The sequence below is a fragment of the Lithobates pipiens genome, unplaced genomic scaffold (genome assembly GCF_037356315.1).
Source record: "Lithobates pipiens isolate NorthernLeopardFrog02 unplaced genomic scaffold, aLitPip1_a1.2 Scaffold_19, whole genome shotgun sequence".
NCBI classification, from domain to species: Eukaryota; Metazoa; Chordata; class Amphibia; order Anura; family Ranidae; genus Lithobates; species Lithobates pipiens.
Window position 1 is genome coordinate 146059441 of NW_027507764.1, and position 24183 is coordinate 146083623.

General features: G+C 43.0%; 1 protein-coding gene across 1 annotated transcript in view; it reads left to right on the plus strand.

The window, feature by feature from the left end:
• Window positions 1-24183, plus strand: part of OXNAD1 (oxidoreductase NAD binding domain containing 1) — a 116823-nt gene that overhangs the window by 40775 nt on the left and 51865 nt on the right. The window contains exon 4 of the mRNA XM_077491377.1: window positions 8137-8243. Coding sequence (XP_077347503.1) covers window positions 8137-8243 — 107 coding nt within the window. The remainder of the gene's footprint in view (window positions 1-8136; window positions 8244-24183) is intronic.

Below are 24183 nucleotides of genomic sequence, written 5' to 3' on the forward strand. Positions count from 1 at the left end.
TTTATTAGTTCATTTTAGCATACAAAGCATTTTTAAAGTGTATGTAAAAAATTTTTTTTTTTACTTTTAGATACACTAGCTGCAGTGATGGTGAACCTTGGCACCCCAGATGTTTTGGAACTACATTTCCCATGATGCTCATGCACTCTGCAGTGTAGGTGAGCATCATGGGAAATGTAGTTCCAAAACATCCGGGGTGCCAAGGTTCACCATCACTGCACTATGGGAAGGGTAAAACTGCTTCAGTTCCTCTGCTGAGAGTTTCTTTCATTTCCTTTTCTGAGAATCAACAGGAAATAAAATGTCTCCAAAGTCAACAAAACTCCCATCCTAGAGAGTTGTTGCAGGTGGCCCTGTTGGGTGATTTTCCCTTACTCTTACCATTTGTTTAGTGACAACTTAGTCAAATTTTGACAACGGGTGTTAATAGGATGAAAATACAGACAAAAGGGCCAAAATACCCCCATCCCCCAAAAAAAGCCTTTGCACACAAAAATTTATTGTTATCTGAATTTTGTTCTGATTAGAAGAGTTGGTGGGATTTTTTGAATTCAGTATATCAAATTATAAGTCTGCTGACAGAATGAAAGTAACCTAAAATGTTCTGTGCAAGGAATAATTATTATATATTCTTTTGTGTATAGAAATCTCTATACAAGCAGTTTATGAAGGCGCGTGTTCTGCATTACATAACGTGGTCCAGGATTTGGTATCTGTCACTGGAGGTCCTGTTACAATGTTTTATGTTCTTTTATTACACATTGACCTATGTATGGATTTGACTTTGTGTAGTATACATAAATCTCTGGCGTTCCCTATTATTACTTATGGCAGTGGTACCCATACCTAAAGGGTTATGTAATTGCACACAGCTGTGCTTGATTTGTGCTTTGTGTAGTTTAGACCTGATGGTGATTGTTCCTACGAGTTGAATGTTTTCACTCATGTGTGATGAAATCAGTGTGTTCGTTTACGTGTTCCATGTGCTGACTGTCCATAAAAGAAGACACACACTCAGCCATTCCCCTGACATATAATACAAACACATTGACAAAACACCCACATGTTTTTCTGCTTTAGTATGATCATTTCATGCTATTGTTATGCTGAATTCAACAACCACTGTTCTGTATACATGGCTGCACACTCATGGCATGACACTATTATTCATGGTTTCATTGTGTCATTTTTTTTATTTATTTTTTCTTTACATCACATACCAACCTTTCTGAAGAGCTCTAGCTAGAGCACACATTTGTGGAGGTTTTAATAAAATGAAAAGTTACTCTTATACCCCATACACACGATCAGAAATTCTGCCAGCAAAAGTCGGATGTGAGCTTTTGGTCAGAAATTCCGACCGTGTTTATGCTCCATCGGACTTTTGCTGGCAGAATTCCAGCCAGCAAAAGATTGAGAGCAGGTTCTCTATTTTTCGGTTGGAAAAAGTTCCTATCCGAAAATGCGTTCGTCTTTATACAATTTGGACGTGCAAAAAATCACAAATGATCGGAAACAATTTGATGCATGCTCGGAAGCATTGAACTTAATTTTCTCAGCTCGTCGTAGTGTTGTTTGTCACCACGTTCTTGATGGTCGAAAGTTCAGAGAACTTATGCGTGACTGTGTGTATGCAAGGCAAGCTTGAGCGGAATTCCGTCGGAAAAACCATCCAAGTATTTTCTGATGGAATTTCTGATGATCGTGTGTATGGGGCATCAGTAGGACATGAACTGTATATATTACTGGAGTATAACACCAGGCCCATTTAGTGCTATGCATATAGCTTTTTAAACTGTGTTCTCTTTTTTTTTTTTTTTTTAGTTTAGTTTAGTTTTTATAATAAATATCCCATTTTTTTTTCTCCTCAGTTTAGGCTGATATGTCATTTACATATTTTTGGCAAAAAAAAAATCTCAATAAGCGTATATTGATTGGTTTGTGCAAACATTAGCACTTACAAAAGCGCCTACAAAATAGGTTATTGATTTTATTTTATTTTTTTACTAGTAATGGCGGCGATCTGCTTTTTTTTTTTAAACCATTAACATTTTTTACAGCAATCAGTGCTATTAAATAGCCACTGATTACTGTATAAATGTCACTGGCAGGGAAGGGGTTAACACTAGGGGGCAATCAAGGGGTTAAATGTGTTCCCTCACTGTGTGTTCTAACTGTGGGGGGATGGGACTGACTGGGGGAGGAGACCAATCGTGTTTCTATGTACTAGGAACACACGATCTGTCTCCTCTCCCCTGACTGGACATGGACTTGTGTGTTTACACACACAGATCTGAGGTTCCTGCTCTGTCACGAGCACGTGCATTGGCTCCTCAGTGATGCGCCCGCGCACACACCTGCTACACCTCTTAAAGCGACCACCGTACAGCTACGGCGTTTCGTGCAGAGGAGCCATTCTGCCACCGTCAAATGCCCTTCCTGCCCTGCACACAAGGAAGATTCAAATGGCAGGTGCAGTGTGGGATGGAGCACCACATGGTAAGCTGCACTGTGATTCCAAATCTGTGCCCGGTTACACAGATTCCAACCAATGATCTTCCTGCCAGGGAGAGAGGGGCGCGGAGACACCTGCACTACCATGAGGTACTAGAACTGGGCCGGGTAGGTGAGATGAGAGGAAACCTTTTGGGGGGGGGGGTGTTGAGATGTGTGCAAAGGTGGGGGATGGCAGAGAATGGTGTAGCGGTCAGAGGCAAGGAGGGGTGAAAGTGAGATTTGGACAGCCAAGAGAGCTGAAATCTACACGATGTGCATAGCACACGCCCTAAACCCTGCAGTCTATATGTAACACACCCCTGAACACTGCACTCTGTACATAGGGCACCCCTGAACACTGCACTCTGTACATAGGGCACCCCTGAACACTGCACTCTGTACATAGGGAACCCCTGAACACTGCACTTTGTACATAGGGCACCCCTGAACTCTGCACTCTGTACATAGGGCACCCCTGAACACTGCACTCTGCACATAGGGCACCCCTGAACTCCGCACATAATGCACTCTGATATTTATTGCCCCCTTTAAGATCCTCCCACTGTTTGGCCAGACCCAATGCTTGATGTGATTCAGCAGGGGAGGGCATTGTTGAGTTCCTGCACCTATTCTCTCAGACAGAAAGCCCTGGGTAAACTTATATAATCTTACAGATACAACCGGCCCTTTGAGGGCAACCATTATGCTGATGCGGACCTCGATGTAATTGAGTTTGACAACCCTGGTTTACACTGTTACCTGCGTATGAATTTGCATATGCATTTGTAAGTTTATGCAAGTAGCGCCGTATATATTGTATCTAGAAAGGTGGGAGTGAAGACTGCTTGTGACAATGGGGGTGTGGAAGGAGCAGCTTGAACAGAGCACAGACACAGTCCTGTGTAAACTGCAGAGAAAGACATACACTGCAGGAGACAGAGAAACTGCAGTACACCGATCTTTTCTGTGATTAGTAGTACAGGCAGTTTGTCAACAGATGTCTAAACAATGTACCACAATGGGCTGGATGTGCTTCCATGCCCGGGGGTTGTCAGTTTGAAAAAGGAAGTCAGAATCACTAGGTATTTCACACAAAGGAAGCTTAAAAAAGAACAGGACACTTAGTAATACAAATATATGGTAACATAGAAACATAGCACAACAAGTATATGGTAACATAGAAATATATTAGAAATATGAAATGTTGGAGTAACATACCCTTTAAGGCAGGGCTCGACAAACCCCGGGCGCCAGGTCGCATTTGCGACTACAATTAGCGACCTGGCGCCTGGGGCAGCACAGCTGGCGGTATCCTGTCTCCGTGCACCCCCCCGGCGTGATCGCGTCGGGCCGCGCCGCCGCCGGCCGGTAATTGAGGCCGCGGATTTGAGGCCTTCTGCGGTCCTATGTTTCCTTCTGGACTCTGGCGCCCTCTATTGGTGGCTGTTGGTATGACAGCCAGCAATGCTAATGGAGCTTTCACTGCCCGCCCATCTCCTCCCCTTTACTTAGAACTCCTAAACATTATATATATTTTTTATTCTAACAACCTAGGGAATAAAATGGTGGTCGTTGCAATACTGTCTGTCACACCGTATTTGTGCAGCGGACTTACAAGCGCACTTTTTTGGGGAAAAATTATTTATTTAATTAAAAAAATAAGACAACAGTAAAGTTGGCCCAATTTTTTTTATATTGTGAAAAATAATGTTACTCCGAGTAAATTGAGTAAATTGATACCCAACATGTCACGCTTCAAAATTGCGTCCGCTCTTGGAATGGAAACAAACTTTTACCCTTTAAAATCTCCATAGGCGACATTTAAAAAATTCTACAGGTTGCATGTTTTGAGTTACAGAGGAGGTCTAGGGCTAGAATTATTACTCTCGCTCTACCGATCGCGATTCTTATTTTAACTTTTTATTTTTTATTTTTTCACTGTTCTTTTAAAAAAAAATTGTCACTTTTATTCCTATTACAAGGAATGTAAAAATCCCTTGTAATAGAAAAAAGCATGGTCCTCTTAAATATGAGATCTGGGGTCAGAGAGACCTCAGATCTCATATTTACACAAAAATGCAATAAAAAACAAAACAAAAAAAACATTTGTCATTTGAAAAAATAAAAATAAAATAAAATGTCCCTCTAAGAGCTATGGGCAATGACTTGGAGACAGGTGGGGGGGGCCGCGCTATCTTCCCCTCACCCGGATTGCCGTTACGGACCTGGCTACTAACTTTTTTAGCTGGCTCCTAGATTCCAAGCAAATTTGTCAAGCCCTGCTTTAAGGAGTATTAACCACTTAAGGACCGCCGCATGCCAATGTACGTCATCACAATGGCATGTACAGGCACAAGCACGTACATGTACGTGCTTGCCTTCCAGCGGGTGGGGGGTCCCCCTCCCGCTGGATGCGGTGGTCCGTTTCGCTTCAGGAGCGATCCGGGATGAGGGGATGGCCGTTGGTTTCTGGCCACCCCCTCTCGATCGCTCCTGGCGAATGAGAAGCTTCCTCCCACTGTGTATAGTAAACCCGGGCAGGGAGAAAAAAGATGTCATTCTCCTTGGGGCGGTCTTTTTGACCGGACTACGAGGAGAAGAGTGAAAGTAAGTGTGCACCAACACTACACTAACATGTAGGTACACATAGGCACACAAACCCCTCCCCCCCGATCCCCCCGCCCCCCCTCCCAGTCACAGTGTCACTGATTGCAGTGATCATTTATTTACTGATCACTGCATTCAGTGTCAGTTGTAAAAGTAAAAACTGTCAGGGCAGTTAGTGTTAGGTCCAGGGTAGCCCCCTACCACCCCCCAATAAAGGTTTAACCCCCTGATTGCCCCTAGAGTTAACCCTTTCACCCCCTTTTGCCAGTGTCACTAAGCAGTCGTTTTTCTGATCGCTGCATTAGTGTCGCTAGGTAGCTAGTTATTTTTTTAGGTTCACCGCCAGGTTTTTATAGTGCTAGGTACCCCGATATACTACCCAATAATGGTTTTAACCCCCTGATTGCCCCTAGTTAACCCTTTCACCCCCTTTTGCCAGTGTCACTAAGCGATCATTTTTCTGATCGCTGGATTAGTGTCACTAGTGTCGCTAGGTAGCTAGTTATTTTTTTAGGTTCACCGCCAGGTTTTTATAGCGCTAGGTACCCCCATATACTACCCAATAATGGTTTTAACTCCCCGATTGCCCCTAGTTAACCCTTTCACCAGCGATCACCGTATAAGTGACGCTGGTTAGCCAGTTAGTTATTTAGGTTCCCCGTCAGGTTTTTATATAGCGCCAGGGACCCCCATTCACTACCTAATAAATATTTTAACCCCCTGATTGCCCCTAGTTAACCCTTTCACCAGTGATCACCGTCTTAAGTGTTTTGGGTGACTCTGGTTAGTTTTCTTTTTATAGCATCAGGGCACCCACCATTTATTACCCAATAAAGGTTTAACCCCCTGATCACCCGGCGGGTGATATCAATTAGGTTTTAGGGTCAGGCTCTGCGTCGCCCCAGACAGAGCTAGGTTAGTGCCAGTACCGCTAACACCCACGCGCAAAGCATACACCTCCCGTAGTGGTATAGAATCTGAACAGATCAATATCTGATCTGATCAGATCTATACTAGCGTCCCCAGCAGTTTAGGGTTCCAAAAAACCGCATTGTTAGCGGGATCAGCCCAGATACCTGCTGGCACCTGCGTTTTGCCCCTCTGCCCAGCCCACCCAAGTGCAGTATCGATCGATCACTGTCACTTACAAAACACTAAACACATAACTGCAGCATTCGCAGAGTCAGGCCTGATCCCTGCGATCGCTAACAGTTTTTTTTTGTAGCGTTTTATATTTAAATCCAGAAGGCAGTGCTTGGTTTTCGGGGTCCCGTACGTGGCTAGACTCCCAAAAAGTCCCCCACATGTGGTATCCCCGTACTCGGGAGAAGCAGCAGAATTTATTTTGGGGTGTAATTTGACTTATGCCCATAGCATGTGTGAGCAATATATCATTTAGTGACAACTTTGTGCAAAAAAAAAATTGTAATATTCCTGCAACTTGTGGCAAATATAAAATATTTCATGGACTCAACATGCCTCTCAGTAAATAGCTTGGGGTGTCTACTTTCCAAAATGGGGTCATTTGGGGGGGTTTTGTGCTATTTTGGCATTTTATGGCCTTCAAAACTGTGATAGGTAGTGAGGAGTGAAATCAAAAATTTGCACCCTTAGAAATCCTGAAGGCAGTGATTGGTTTTGGGGGTGCCGTACGCGGCTAGACTCCCAAAAAGTACCACATATGTGGTATCCCCGTACTCAGGAGAAGCAGCAGAATATATTTTGGGGTGCAATTTCACATATAACTATGGCATGTGTGAGCAATATATCATTTAGTGACAACTTTTTGTAAAAAAAATTTTTTTTTGTGTCATTATTCAATCACTTGGGACAAAAAAAAATATTCAATGGGCTCAACATGCCCCTCAGCAATTTCCTTGGGGTGTCTACTTTCCAAAATGGAGTCATTTGGGGGGGGGGGGGGTTGTACTGCCCTGCCATTTTAGCACCTCAAGAAATTAGATAGGCAGTCATAAATTAAAAGCTGTGTAAATTCCAGAAAATGTACTCTAGTTTGTAGACGCTATAACTTTTGCGCAAACCAATAAATATACGCTTATTGACATTTTTTTTACTAAAGACATGTGGCTGAATAAATTTTGCCCGAAATGTATGACTAAAATTGAGTTTATTCGATTTTTCTTATAACAAAAAGTAGAAAATATATATTTTTCTCTAAATTTACGGTCTTTTTCCATTTATATCGCAAAAAGTAAAAATCGCAGAGGCAATCAAATACCATCAAAAGAAAGCTCTATTTGTGGGGAGAAAAGGACGCAAATTTCGTTTGGATACAACATTGCATGACCGCGCAATTACCAGTTAAAGCAGTGCAGTGCGAAATTGTAAAAAGACCTCTGGTCCTTAGGCTGTTAATTGGTCCGGGGCTGAAGTGGTTAATGAAGGAAAAAAGCTGTACCCAACAATGACTACAATTACACATAGACTTTAGATGCATTTTTCAAATTCCTGCAGTTTTAGGATGTTTATTCAGATTGTCTAAAATGTTTTTTTTTTTTTTTTAAATCATCGATAATAGGGTAATTTGGCTTGGTTGGATGTTTTTATGTATAGGCCTGTGATGGCGAACCTTGGCACCCCAGATGTTTTGGAACTACATTTCCCATGATGTTCATGCACCCTGCAGAATAGTTGAGCATCATGGGAAATGTAGTTCCAAAAACATCTGGGGTGCCAAGGTTCGCCATCACTGGTATAGGCCTTCTCACAGATCTCAGTAGAGTGTATAAAGAGGCACAACCTGTATGTAATCTGCATATGAAAAAAAACCCATAGGATTGTATTTCGGTGCATTGTGGGATAGGAATACCTACCCTGTACCTTGTTACACTAAAAACGTAATGGTCATTGTTATAAAAACAAGGTGTCAGTTCAGTTTTACGTGTCAGGAATAAAGTGTACAGGTAGAAAGCATGGCCTTTCTTCTACAGATTCACTAATGGATTATTTTAATATTTGAGGTCTTTATGTCTTAGACCTTTTGCTTCAGCATTCATTTACTTCATCTTGCAGGTTATTTCTCCGGCAACAGTTTGTGGGATTACCAATGAATCTGCCACTGTGAAAAGAGTGCGGCTATCTGTAGGAAACAGTGAATTTACTTTTAAAGCAGGACAGTGGTAAGAACACTTTTCATTATTTAAAAAAAAATGTTTTTTTAAAGGAAACCTGACGCCCAACGTAACCACTTGCTGTCTGTCAATTGTACACAAATGGCTGAACAGTGCCGCTAAACAGACAGGAGGGCATTTTAAAATGACCTTTCCCTTTTTACATGCTTATGTGCGCCCTCTACAGTGCACACGAGCACCACAATGTGACCGCACTGTTCACTAGACAGCTTACTGAATAAATGTAGAGCCCATGAGGGGCTTTGTACCATGTGATCTCTGTAACCGATCACACATTGTTTAAAGTGGTTGTAAAACCTTACACACCAATTTTACCTACAGGTATACCTATAATAAGGATTACCTGTAGGTACTGGAAATATCTCCTAAACCTGCACGGTTTTGGAGATATTTACCATATAAGCTTGTACCGATGTCAGCTTGCACACTGAAGAAAGGGCATGATCGTGCTGTTTCTAAAGGGCCTGTGCGTGTGTGGGAGTGACCTCACGTGACCACGGCCAGCCACAGAGCCGGAGTCTGTGGCCCCGGAAGGAAAAGGGGTGAAGATGGATGCAGCCACCAACAGGGACATCACGGGCTTCGTTTGCAGGTAAGTGTAACATAATGGGCTCGTATGCTATGCAGTAAAGTAAGTAAAACCCATCACGCTTTACTTCCTCTTTAAAGTGGTTGTAAAACCACTAAAAAAAACAAAGAGAAAAAAAACATAGCATACTTTCTCATTATGAAATACTCACCTTAGATGGAAGCCCCCGCAGTGGTCCCAGTACACAGCTCCGGCCGACGACATCGCTCCCGGAGTTACTTCCAGGTATCACGGGCTCCGGCTTTGTAATTGGCCGGAGCCGCAATGACATCACTCCTGCACATGCGTGCGGGAGCCGCCGGTGACGGCACACTAGCTGAAGCAACACACGAACGAGCCATTGCTTCAGTGCGCATGTGCCAATGACGTTGGCACATGCTGACACAGGGGATATCTCCTAAAACATGCAGGTTTAGGAGATATCCGGGGGAGCTACAGGTAAGCCTTATTATAGACTTACATGTAGTAAAAAGTGGATTGTAAGGGTTTACAGCCACTTTAAACTACAGCTGTAGTTAGCAGCAGCTTTCACTTTCATCTCACATAGTGATTGTTGGAAGGAAGTTCCTAATTACAGACAGCACACAGGAAAATGAATAATAAAAAATGCTACGACAAACACTGTCAACACCCCCTTTTACCATCCTCACCCTTCTACAGTATGTGTCGGCTCTAAACTGACCTGTATATTAACCTCTTACCTGCCTTATCCGTTACATCTGTACATTAACCCCGTCATCTCCTTCCTCCTGTTTGACCTGTACAGTACAATCATTGGGTACTTTTTTGAATGAACGAGGAATTGTCAGTGTATTACAATACTGAAAATTGTCCTTGACAGGAAGAGGGCATTAACATGCTGGTCTTCACATGCTTAAAATTATTGTTTTTTTTACTTTTTAAACGCTTTTGTGATCAGCTTTTCAGTTGTTGGTAAATCTGGAAGGATAAATCACTATCGGGTACTGATACTTCAGGTTCCAATGTCCACATACTTGCTACTCTTTTTTTTTTTTTTTTGCTCTGGTTAGATTTTTATTATAAAGATCCTTTTGACAGGCTAGAGAGAATTGTGAGAATAAGAAATGGGGAGCCGCTATTCTTTACTCTTTGAATATGCGTGCCATGATCAGTCATCCGTATCATTCCCTCAATACTTTACGAATAAGTGGCCTGGGACATACATGTTTATAACAGCTGTCAGAAATACCCAATATGTTTATCCTTTTCTTTACTATTTCACTGACCTGGAACAAGAACATGTCTGACAACCCTGATGCCTGAGGTATCAACAGCAGCTATCCATTTTTTGAATAAAGATAGAAATATTGTTGCATCAGTCTGTTTTACAGTCATTAAAGTGTTAAATTCACCTACAGAATAAATGTAGGTGAACTAACACAGGGCACTCTTCCCACCCCCTCGGTCCCTGCTGTACTTACTTCTGGGGTCACTGAGCTGTCAGTACCCTCACGGCTGCTCTAGAAGTGTGAGGATTTGAAATCCCAGCTCTTCTTCATCAGCACTTCTCAGGTGGACCAGATAGATTTTTTTTTTTCTTCATTGACTTTCAAAATTGCCAAGCATATGCCCAGCTTTGCTGCCTTTAGTTTGGGTTCGCACTAGTGTGATGCCAGACATTGCATGTGATTCACCCTGTATTGCTGTGCACATCACATGCGAATTCAGCCATACAAACTATGGCTGAAATCGCATTGCATTTGCACCAAAATGGTTCAGGACCCTTATTTTGGTCCACACTGGAATTATATGGCATGGGTGTTCAGACCCATGCGATATGATTCCTGTCCGATTTCAGTTCGCACTGCAATCTGCAAACTGATTTGGGGGTGTCATTCACTTTACATTGACACACGCATCGGTTTGAAGAGAGTAGTGTGAACTGCCTGCGGGTCAGATGCGATACGGGAACCTGCACAGGAATCGTGCTGGTTCCCGCATCGCACCAGCGTGAACCAGGACTTGGAGTCTACACAGGTTTAACAGTCCCTGAGATAGAGCATATTTCAAAAATCAACTATACCTATGTGGCTTCTCCTCCTCTACATGTAATCGTTACACATAAATATTTGAAACTATACATCTCATGACATATTTCCAACATAAATGTGCCGTATTTTTATTATTCAACCCCTGGATGGTGATGAACATATAGCAAGAGTATGATCACCAGTCATGTACCGACACATAGTTACTGAATTTATGTTTGAACTCATTTTAATATTTAGGATATGGGCACATTTCAACAGATATACTTTTGGCAGAATTTGGAGTTCTTCACTGTAAACCTGTATACTGCTACAGTTTTGTCAAGGTTAAACACTAAAGCCCTGTACACACGGGGCTGAATGTCGGGTGATGGCCAGTGCAATAGTAAAAACGGCCGACATGTGTACTGCAGTTGGTCCGACAGAAGCCGGTCTGCTTCTGTCTAAGGGGTATGACCGAAAAATGTCTGCCGATCAGCATGCTCAGCCCATTGATTTGAGCCTAAAAAAAAAACTAGCAGTGTGTACTAGGCTTAAGTCTACCTTTTGGACCAGGTTTCAGGTTACACTCACATTTAGGGTATAACCTGAACCATGTTTGCATGCAAAATCCTGAAAACCCAAACCACCAACCCTTTCATGAATTGCAGGATGCCTCTACCTGCATCATTTTGTAATTATTTAAATTTAGTACAGCTTGGGTGTGGCTCCACCGCCACAGGCAATGACACCAAGGTCCCAGATTTTTTGACAACAAATTACTACTAGTTCTACCTCCTATCGTGGTAGAGTGCCTACCTAGGGGGGGCGGGGGAGGGTGCCGTAGTTCAGTTGCCCTTCCATCAGCCCCATAACAGCAAGCCATTACCTCCGTGCACACCTGAGACTGAGGAAATTTATTGAAAGAGCTGACATACTGATCGTTAGTGCAATGAATGCAAACAAGTATTAAAGCCTGGTTCACACCTATGCATTTTTTAGCGTGTTTTCAGTTTTGCAGCAACACACTACAGTCCATTTAACATGGTTTCCTATGGATGTAGTTCACATCTGTACATTTTATGGTATGGGCCAGGGCCTTTTTTTTCCGGTTTTGGTTCCACTTACTTCAATTGATGTAAAGCATGTATTGAAAAACGCAAAATGCACCTGGAATATGCAAACTACAACCTGCATAAGTGTGAATCGAGCCTTAATGCACATTGATCATGAGATTAATGTTGCTGCATTTCCTTGCAAAAGCGGAACTAAGCATTTCAAAATGTAACAATTTCCAGATATTCAGGGCTTATTTAATGTAATTTCCATTTTTACACAGGAAGCTATGGATTTTCAGAGTTGCAATTCAATTCTGAAGATACATATTCATTTTACTATATTGGGAAGCTGCAGATTATGCATCCAAACCCGAAGCATGCATTATATTTTTAAAATGCATTCTCAGCTAAGTACCGTATATACTCGAGTATAAGCCGAGATTTTCAGCCTCTTTTTTGAGGCTGAAAGTGCCCCCCTCGGCTTATACTCGAGTCACCGCTGTCTGACTGCCCGAACAGCGTGTCGAGCAGACAGACAGCGGCCATTCTACCTTTCAAAAGCCGCGCCTCCGCCTCCGCCTGTGATAGGCGGAACACTCAATTTCCCAGCAGTCAGTGTTCCGCCTATCACGGACATCGGCTCATCCGAGGATGAGCCGATGTCCGTGATAGGCGGAACACTGACTGCTGGGAAATTGAGTGTTCCGCCTATCACAGGCGGAGGCGGAGGCGCGGCTTTTGAACAGGGGAATGGCCGCCAGGGCGCCGACGAAGAGCGGCGATCCTGGCATGGGACGACACGGAGGCTCGGGACGGGACGACACGGAGGCTCGGGACGGGACGACACGGAGGCTCGGGACGGGACGACACGGAGGCTCGGGACGGGACCGGACGGAGGCTCGGGACACAGGTAGGCTGGACACACAAGGCTGCACGGACACACACACACACACACACACACACACACACACACACACACACACACACACACACACACACACACACACACACGGATGGATGGACACACACACACAGGGATGGATGGATGGATGGACACACACACACACACAGGGATGGATGGATGGATGGACACACACACACACACACACACACACACACAGGGATGGATGGATGGATGGATGGACGCACACACACACAGGGATGGATGGATGGACACACACACAGGGATGGACGGACACACAGGGATGGACGGACACAGAGGGATGGACGGACACACACAGGGATGGACAGGCATATCTCACCCTCGGCTTATACACGAGTCAATAGGTTTCCCAGTTTTTTGGGGGTAAATTGGGGGCCTCGGCTTATACTCGGGTCGGCCTATACTCGAGTATATACGGTATGTGGCCAGTTTTATAGGTTTTACTATAAGACTGATTTATCCATAGAAGACTGATTTTGGAACCATTTGCTTGTGGTGGTTTTAGTATGCTAAATGGACCAAGGATACCCCCAGTAAAAAGAATGCACTTGGACAACTTGACAGAAACGAAAGTAACCCTGGTACAGATGTTTTAGAAAGGGATGGGTTTTAAGATATTATTATTATTATTCACAATTTATATAGCGCCAACAGTTTGTGCAGCGCTTTACAATGTAGAGGGGGTAGAGCACTATTACAGTACAGTTCCATACTGAAAGCCCTGCTCGTAGAGATTACATTCCAAAGGGAGAGGTTTACATAGTGGATTTAGATAGTTAGCAAGGTTGAATAAAGACACCAGTTGAACCCGAGTGTGGGTGCGTGTCTACAATTGTCCCTAACCCTGTACATCGCACATCAGTCCCTACCCTCAATCCAAGGTCCCCATTCATATACTAGGGCCAATTTTGGACAGAAGCCAATTAACCTACCAGCATGTCTTTTGAGTGTGGGAGGAAACCGGAGCACCCGGAGGAAACCCACGCAGGCAAAGGGAGAACATGCAAACTCCAGGCAGGTAGTGTCATGGTTGGGGTTTGAACCAGCAACCCTTTTTACTGCTAGGTGAGAGTGCTACCCACTACACCACTCTGCCACCCAGGTTGGTGGTACAAAAGGTAATAGATGCAGGGAATGATTTGATGGGGGGTGGCTCGGGCACAGTTGTTAGGTGGGTGTGGAATAAGCTTCTCTGATTAAGTGAGTTCTCAGGAATCTCCTAAAGCTGGACAGATTAGGGGCTGATCGGATATACCGGGGAAAGGAATTCCAGAGGATGGGAGAGGCTCTGGAGAAGTCCTGAAGGTGAGCATGAGAGATAACAAGGGAGCTGGAGAGCAGGAGGTCCTGGGAAGGAGCGGAGGGGACGATTTGGGCAATATCTGCAGGTGATGTAGCTGGGGGGCGATGTTGTGGGTGGCCTTATATGTTGTGGTTAGCATTTTGAATTTCATACGGTGGGGTAGGGGAAGCCAGTGAAGGGATTAGCAGAGAGGGGCAGCAGTCACAGATCGATTATTGAGGTGTATTAGTCCAGCAGCAGCATTCATAATAGACTGAAGAGTGGATAGCCTGCATAAGGGTAGGCCATTAAGGAGAGAGTTGCAGTAGTCAAGGCAGGAAATAATCAAGTAGTGACTAAGTTTCTTTGTGGTGTCATTAGTCAGAAAGGGTCGAATTATGGAGATCTTGTAGAGGTAAAGGCGGCAGGATTTAGCCATTGATTGGATGTGGGGGCTGAATGAGAGGTCAGAGTCAAGGATTACACCCAGCACCCTGGCATATGTGGAGGGAGCAATGGTTGTGCTGTTGATCTTAATGGTAAAGTCATGGGGGGGGGGGGGGGGGGGGGGACCGGGAAGGAGGAAATATTACAAGCACAGTTTTAGAAAGATTGATTTTGAGAAAGTGGTGTGACATCCATACCGATATGTCATTCAGTAAGTTTGAGATCCGTGAGGAGATTGAGGGGGTGAGTTGAGGAGTGGAGAGATTAATCTGGGTGTCATCGGCGTAGAGGTGGTATTCAAAGCCATGGGAGGTTAACAACTGGCCCAGGGAAGAGGTGTAGAGTGAGAATAGGAGGGGCCCAAGGACAGAGCCTTGGGGTACCCCAACAGAGAGGAAGAGGAGCAAAGGAGATGGAGTTGTAAGTGACACTGAAAGTTAGCTAAGATAGGTACGAGTATAACCAGGATAAAGCAAAATCACAGAGGCCAAGGGAGTGTAGTTTGCTGAGGAACTGGTGGTCAACTGTGTCAAAGGCAGCAGAGAGGTCTAATGCCATGTACACATGATCGGACTATGCGGCGGACAATCCAACGGACTTTGCAGCTGAGGTCCGCCAGACTTTCAAGCGAACAGACTTGGCCACACACAATCACTCCAAAAGTCTGGCGGATTCGAACGTGATGACGTAGAATAAGGAAGTTCATAGACAGTAGCTGCCCTAGCGTCGGTTTTAGTCTGCCAGACTAGCACACAGACGAACGGATTGTCTGCTAAAAGCCGAGTCCGGCGGACAATTTTGAAGCAAGTCTTATTTCTAAGTCCACCTGGACTTTTGGGAAGAAAAAGTCAGCTGGAGCCCACACACAATCGAATTGTCTGGTGGACTCTGGTCCGCCGGATAGTCCGATCGTGTGTACGCGACATAAGAGTATGAGTATGGAGTAATGGCCATTGGTTTTAGCAGTTAGTAAGTCATTGGTGAGTTTTAGTAGTGCAGTTTCAGTAGAATGTTGTGGATGGAAGCCGGACTGTAGGGGGTTGAGAAGGTTGATGTCCGTGAAGTAGCGATTCATTCGGTAATGAGCTTGGAGGCAAATGGGAGCAGGGAGATGGGTCTTAAGTTATTCAAACAGGTGGGGTCTAGTAAGGGTTTTTTAAGTATGGGAGTAACCATTGCATGTTTGAGTAGGGAAGGAAAGGTGCCAGAGCAGAGGGAGAGGTTGAAGATGTGGGTAAGGGAGTTTAGGATAGAGTGGGAAGGTGGTCACAGTAATTGTGAGGGGACAGGGGACAGGTGGTGAGGTAAGCCATGGAGAGGAGTTTGTCAACTTCATCAGTGGTAACTGGGCAGAAGGAGGAGAGTATTGAGTGATGTGCTAGACCTGATGTGTTGGGTAGGGGAGGAAGTTGAATGCTGGATATCTCCTTGCGAATGGGGTCGATTTTGCTTTTGAAATGGTTGGCAATCTGTTGCGCGGTAAGCAAGTTGGTGGGTGGCGGCAGTGGGGGGTGAAGTAAGGAATTAAGGGTAGAAACGAGTTGACAAGGTTTGGATGAGAGCATTTTGATGAAAGTGTTGTAGTAGGTTTGTTTAACAGTGTGGAGGCAGGAGTTGTATTTGAGAAGGGCAGATTTGTAGAAGGTAAAGTCTTGCAGGGACTTCGATTTACGCCATGCTCGCTCAAGAGCACAGCTGTGTCTCTTGAGACTTCTAGTGTCGTCTGTTTGCCAGGGTTGTGGCAGATGGGGCCTGGTTCTGCGTGTAGAAAGAAGAGCTAGTACGTCTAGGGAGGATGACAGCGTGTTGTTGTAGATGTAAGTGGTTAGGTCTGTTCAGGGCAGGGGTGCAATTATGTCGTGAAGGGCATCAGTAGCAGAATGAAGAAGGGAAGAGTTGAGGTTGCGAAGGTTTCTGCGGGTATTGGTTTGTGGGTTGGCAACATGGGAGGTAGGAGACAAGGAGCATGTGAAACGGATAAGGTTGTGATCAGAGAGAGGAAAGGGGGGTGTTAGAGAGGTTGCAGGGAGTGCAACGATGGGAGAATACGAGATTGAGAGTATTGCCGTTGGAGTGAGTGGTGGTTTGTGTCCATTGTGTTATGTTAAAAGAGGAGGTTAGGTTGATCAGTGGTTGCAGTATTGCCATTGATTTGAATGTTAAAGTCACCTAGGATGATGGCAGGTACTTCAGAGGAGAGAAAGTAGGGTAGCCATGCAGAGAAGTCATCCAGAACGCATGACACTGGTCCAGGAGGCTGATAAAGGACTGCGGCCCTCAGACAAGCTAGAAAGAAAAGACAAATGCATTGCACTTCAAAAGAGCAGGGGAAAAAAAAAGGAGGTATGGGAAGAACCTGGAAGGTGCATTGTGGGGAGAGGAGAACTCCAACACCACCTCCTTTTCATCCACTGGGTCTGGTAGAGTGAGTCCAGAGAAGGCCATGGCAGCTGGAGAGGTAGTGTCAAATTCCTGGAGCCAGGTTTCGGTAATAGCAAATAGATTAAGGGATTTGGAGAGGAAAGGGTCATTGACAGAAACTAGTTTGTAGAACACCAAGCGGGCACACCAGAGGGCACATGAAAGAGGGGGGCTGACTTGTGGAATCAGGGGAATTGGGATGAGAAGGTGGGTTTTACGACTACTGTTGGAGGAGGTAGACAGACCATTTTGGGGGTGGGAATTGGGTGTGGGAGGGCTGGGGTTTGGTGCAATGTCCCCAGACATTAGGAGTAGTAGGGGGGTGAGGGTCATAAGGCGGGAGTGGGATTTATAGGAGGGCAGTGCAGTGAAAGTGGTGATACTGTGTGGGCTTAGAATGAGCAGGAAGTGATAAATGCAGGAATACTGAGTGGGCAGAAGAGAGGGAGATATGTACAGGTTGAGGGCTGGAGAAGGGGGAGGGGTAAATACATGAGTTTGAGGAGAGAGGACATTATAGCAAAGATTAGTGTGAGCATGTTGGAGGGTGGGGAGATGGGAATAGAAGGAAGGCTGAGGAAAGTTCGAGGATGAAGGGGAATTTCACTAATGTCTGTACTTACTTTTTTGTGGCAGTGCCTTGGTCAAAGTGCCAAACACTTGTCGCCAGAGTGACACTTTGCGCAAGGAGTGGCCAGCCGTCCATAGAAATGAACTACATTTATACAGGGATGGGGTGGGGGGAAGATTCACAATTTTTCAATTAGGAGCTGATAAATCCAAGCTTGTGGGAGGGTGGGGTTTACAACTGGCCTGGACAGAGTGCAATGCAAGAGGGGGCAACAGGATAAGGTTAAATGTTTGATCTTGTCCAAGGCAGCATAATACAATATAAGTGACACTTTCAAAAATAAACAAGTATAGACAGCAGTTTCAAATTCTTAGTAAGGCAGAATTAGAGTTCAGTTAGGTAATGCAGTCCAGTGTATAAGAGAAGAGTGGCGACTATGCAGTTACCAGAGGGTATGAAGAGTCAGGTGGAAAATCGCAGACAGAGCGACTTTGTGTTGCAGGGAAGGTCTATGCAATTACCTGAAAGAGTAGATCAGAGAAGGCATGGTGAGGAGATGGTAAAGATGACAATGTGGTCTTGTTAGAAGAAGTGCCCGTGTACAAGTGCCAAACACTTGTCGCCGGAGTGACACTTTGGAGTGGAGTGGCCAGTCCAAACCCTTACCAGCCATCCCAAGAAATGAACTACATTTATACAGAGATGGTGTGGGGAGAAGATTCACAATTTTTCAATTAGGAGCTGATAAACCAGGCTTATGATATAACCATCAGTGTGTAAAGTTCATCCACAAATATCCAATGGTGTTTCAAAGGTCCATAATAAGGATTTACATTTCAGCAGGATCTGCATTATCTTTTCCAGGTAGGGTCTGAAGTACTTCCCAGCAATGTTCATGGAAAATGAAGGAAGGAAAAAAAAAAGAGAGTGAGTGCCACGGTTTGAGTGTAGCTTGCATGACAACATACGGGCAAAAAATAATAAAGTATTGCACTCACTTGTGATTAGAAGGACATGGCATATAGAAAAATAATCCGCAGGATATTCAGCAGGGGGCACTTTCCTGGGTTTCGTCGTTGGGTTGGGACATGGTTGGGAAAAACTCAGTGCAGAATTTATTAAACCATCATATATATATATATATATATAAATAAACAATAATGCACTTGCATATGATCAAATGGAAAACTGCAGTAATGAAAAGATACCATCAGTGGGCAAAGTTCTAGGTCCCAGAAGGCAGCAGCAGGTGTAAAATGTTGGTGAGAGCTCCTTTAATGGCCAGGTGACACAGGAAACGGCACAGAGAGGCAGAAACCAGGAAGAACCACCTTGAATAGATACAAGAAGTGGCAGCTGTGGACCGCAATGAAGCTCAATAAAAATGCTGAGTCAGCGCTTAGTGGACAATGGAAGAGTTAGCTGCTAATATACCCAATTTTCCTCAGTGTGTGTAAAGATATATGGGTGCAGCACTAAACAAATTTTAACATCTAAATATATATACAATTAATTGGTCACTTATTTGTGTATCATGTATTAACATTTACACTTTTTCTTGTGAATTTAGTTCTATGTAATATTTTTTTTATGTTTCATTAAAGTCTTTTCACTGATTAATGATATATTTTAAGATGTTAAAATTTGTTTAGCGCTGCACTCATACTGTATATTTTTACCGACTGCAGCTGGGCCACAGTGACATCACGCGTGAAAGGTGGCTTTTCAGGCCACGGTCCCCCTTTCTCGAGTATTGTTTATTTATTTTACGTTGTGGTTTTTGGGCCTAATGTTCATCCTCAAGTCTTTTTTTTGCAAAGAAGACAGAAGGTTAAGTATGTGTGTCTGTGTAGAAAGCCTTTAGGATTTATGGATGCACGACTAGCAGTGGTGCCACTAGTAAAGTAGTATGGGAGAAGGCCAGCACTCTGTAAAAGTGTTTAGTTAGTCTCCTGCATAACAGCAATGTCACTTGTCCAAGGGCATGTAGAACTTTTTTGTCAAGGCATGAAAAACTGGTCCCACACGCCCTCGAAATGTGATGTTGGTGATTGCTGTTATGCAGTTACAGTAAAGTATTAAACTTTATATAAGCAGATCTTTCTTCTTTTTTTTTTTTTTTTGCTGCTTTAGTCTGTTTCAGAAGATGTTGGGTGGGTCATAGCATTGCTAGCAATATGTAAATGTCTTCACACCCACATGTTTTCATTGAAGCATCTACCCATCAGCCTTAGGAGACATAGGAAAAGTAGATGGTGAGGAAGAGGAGATGACTGAAAAACATGTAGTGAAGACCCGCCATGCTGAGTATAGAGATTGTGAAAATCCACTAACTCCTCTACAGTTGACTATGAAGGCAGGTCCTTTGTGCTCAATTATTGGCTTTGCTCTAAGCCCCTATTCACACATGAGCATCTTTCAAGCTTGAGCAGTTTTGTTTTTTAGCCAATGGAAAGCTAGTTACTAGGAGGAGGAGAACAAGAAGGTCATGTACAAGCGACACATCGCTCAGATGTGAATGGGGCACCATTGAATATAATGGGAATCTTCATGTTGGGTGTTCAAGCACTTCTGGAAATGTACTTCATATTGCTCAGGTGTAAACAGGGGAAAAATAATTTTTTAAAGCTGTGGTGTTTGATTCATAGATTTGAAAATACATCTATATTTTTTGGTCGTTTGAACCTTCTTGGTCAGTAAACCTGTCTATACAATTATATCAGTGTGTGTCTTTTACTAAGAAAGCTAATGTCTGTTTAAAAATGCACTTGTGCAAATCTTCACTGATTTTCTCACATGTTCAGCTTAGCAAATGCTAATAAAGGAAGTGATTTGTATGTGCATTGTTTCACAGCTGTTCTGTTAAAAAGAAAACTGGTGCAAGCGTTGTTTGCATGTTGTTCTTTATATATTTATAGTTTGTCCTTTATTATGTATTTTGTCATGAAATTTTAAGCACAGAAGCCCTGATAGTCTCAGTTTGGGAAGTGTTCTGCCTGGATGAAGTGGTAAACACCTAGGAGGACAACAATGAATGGTCTAATGTTTACCAGAGGTGTAACTGTAGCTTGTGGCCATCTTACTAACCATAGAAGCAATTTGTGGGCTTTGGATATTGCTTTATTTGCAGAGACCTCTGGTATAACTGGATGTCATTACCAGCCTTTCCTTGTGTAGGATTTATGTGAACGGCTCCTAAAATAAATATATCATGGTATTGCAGATAACCTGATGATATCATTACACAGCTGCCCTGACATCATGATGGTACTGGGGTCTCGGAGAAAAACTACTGCTCAGTCAAAAGCCCATTTTTAAAAAAAATATATATAATATTTTCCCAGTTAAATAGCTATTTAGGTGCATTGGAGAGGGCAAACAGTATCTCACAGAAGCATATTATGTCATTCAGACCAAATATTGAGCCACCATTAAAGCAGAACTGAACTCAAAAAGTGAAAATGTGCTTGTTCTAGGGATCATAGTATATAGGATTGTTATTTGTAACTAAGCAGTACCCTGCAAAGGTATCTTTTGTCTGCAAGGAAAAATAACAGCGCAGTTCCTTGGATGTGAGGGTGCCCAGACACTCGTATACCTACAGCCTGCAGTGTGAGATCTAAGGCACTGCTGCCTCTTAACTGCCAGTCTCAGATGATTTGGAATGGGATTTGGAGACTTCCTGGTTGTGTAGCTCTTTGTTCTCCCTGCTGGAGACTCTGACACTAGTATGCAAACCCAGGTACTACCAAAATGGCTACCCCCACACAGAACAGAACAAGGCATGGTAATTCAGTAAGGCCCCTTTCACACTTGTGTGACTTGGGACTGCAAAGTCACATGACAAGTTGTTCCCCATGAAAACCACTCATATATGTGAGACTTCAAGTCATGCTGACTGCAAAGTAGTCCCTGTACTTTCATGCGAGTTGTGGTCCATAGACCTCAAGTTTACACAGGCATTCCCTGAAATCGCTTCAAAAACGTGTGGCTTTTAAAAGGGGCATAATGGGGAAACATCAGCTGGAGTAGACCACAGATAAAACACAGTTGACAAGTCAATTGTTCTCTGCTTGTCTTTTTTTGGCTATTCTTTTCCGAGTTCATTTCAGACAAAAATAAAAACCTAATAGGTGGTCTAATCCAAAACTAAGAAAAAAAGTTTTGCCTTTTTTTTTTATACTTTAACCACTTAAGCACCAGCCTTTTAAACCCCTTCATTACCAGGCTGCTGTGCTAATTTGTCCGACAATTACTCTATCATACAACACTGTACCCAAATGAGTTAAAACATTTTTTATATATATATATATATATATATATATATAACATAGCTTTCTTTTGGTGGTATTTAGTAACTGCTGTGTTTATTGTTTACCTTAAAATAGAAATAAGACCAAAAAATATTCCCCTTTCTAAGGTAAATAAAAATGCCAGAAAAATATCAAAACCCCCCGAAATGAATAATTTTTGAAAGGCGGACAACCCAAGGTGATCTATTTTTTTTTTTTTTTTTTGTTGCTCATATTGAAGGGGTTAAACACGACCCTGAGAATGGTCCACTACTATATACATTATTGTACAGGTTGCACACAGAGGAAGAGGGCACTGAAGGTATTAAAGTGCTGATTGTGTACAGTCACAGGATGGAGGTGAAGAGTAATGTTCAGATAGACATGAAAAGGAAGGTGAGGTATTTAACAGGTCACATGGAGACGGTGGGGGGCTGGAAAGGGTTGAAAAAAGATCTGCCTGTCACTGCAACAGAATGAATGGATCAGCAGCTGCACATTCACAAATGCTCAGCCTGTCCCTGTACCCAGTTCTAAAGGGAGGGATCAGCATTGTAATTAATATCATGTAATGATCAGTCACAGCGATCCCATGGTACCCAGATGCTTAGATTGGCTTGTTACAGTGTTTTGTGCATTCCCAACTATACACAACAATCACCTGGTGGATCGGCAACCCAACGCGTATTTATTCCGTGCCGCTCATAAACAGCACTGAATAAGGCCCACCAATCCCCCATTCCTAATTCGTACACAAGTGGTTAAAGAGCAGCCATATTTAATCTGTAATCGCCATCAGTCACCAGCACAGTGGGTAGTGGTCACTCCATCTTTCTCACCCTTTACAGATTTGTAAATTGAATCCCTTCACCCCTGACAGCGAGAGCACTGCTAGCAGTGGGTGCCAGAACCGCTTCAGCTCCTTTTGAGCTGCAATGATCGTAGAAAGTGGCAGAAGAGTTTTATAGGCTGATTAAAATCTTCAACTATACAATACTAAAAATCTGTAATTTTCTTTTGTACACCTTTAGTGTTCTAGTTTATGCTTACAGAGAAATGTATTTATCCTGCTTTATTACTGTAAAGTCTATTAAGCCCAGGCATTTTATTTTATCATACAGTTTTTCAACAGTAATCAACTTTTTTCTACCAGAGTGCTATCTGAGTTCTTCAGGAGTGCCATGACAAAATACCTAAAAATTGCCCTTCATTGCCCAAAATTGTGTACAAGCCAACAGGTGGATCATGCCTGTCTTTTTGTTACACAAGGCCACAGGTTTTCATTGTGCAAAATTACAACTTTGTGCACTGTGTGGGTCAGCCAACAACAATTCCTGACATCATCGGTTGATAAAGAGGATGCCTGGCATCTGCACAGCATCCTTGTTCGACCCCCCTGCCTCTGTCTGTCAGCACTTGGGCCAAGTTAGATGCGTGGTGGAGAGAAAATAAGGGAGAACAAATGCTGGAGTACTAGTTAGTACCAGTGGGCAACAGTGTATTTGCTTTTCATGAATAAATTTTCTCTCATGATTTATTCTCTATCTCTAGTGCATCATTTTAAAGGGTGCCTTGACTGGAAAAAGGTTGAGAAACACCAGTTTAAGTGATTAAACATTAGAGGGCGCTATTGTCTAGTTCTACTAATTCATGACCAGAACAATCTGTTAGCATGCAGAGAGCTGTCGACAATAATAATAATAGTAAAAATCTCTACATGACTTTAGCAAATATCTTCTTTAAATGGGAATGTAAAAAAAAGTATTAAAAAAAGATTAAAAAACCCACCTAATTTTCTAATTTGGGTCATGAAAATGATCAGATCCAAGGACATTCTGGAGTCAGGTCGGATAATGAGTCTGTAGATTCAATTAATTAAGAAAAACAATGACTTCATGTAGTACAGCTATTTATAGAACTTACCATCAATTGTAAGATTCCATTCTGTTTCTTTTAAATCATTCTGTAAAATTTTATGATCATTGATTTTGTTAAACAAAGAAAACAACTTTTATATTTCTATATTTTTCGTTTTACTAATGCCAAGACGCTTGAAAAGCCTGTTTTGCGTCATTGTATTTTAGCTTGTTAATCGATGTATGCACCACATGTTTCTCATTAACATACAATTAAAGTAAATGTAGCTAGCTTAAATCCAGCTGTAAAATAAAATTTTATGGTGTGCTTTGTTTCTTTTATTATATTAGGAATGTGTTGACTTTTTTGGATTTAAGCCTGGCTTTCCTTGCCATTGAAAGTTCAGGTTATTTGACAGTCAGTGTAATGGAGTCAGGAATGTTAAATGGCCATAGAGTGCAAATGCTGATTTCCCAAATT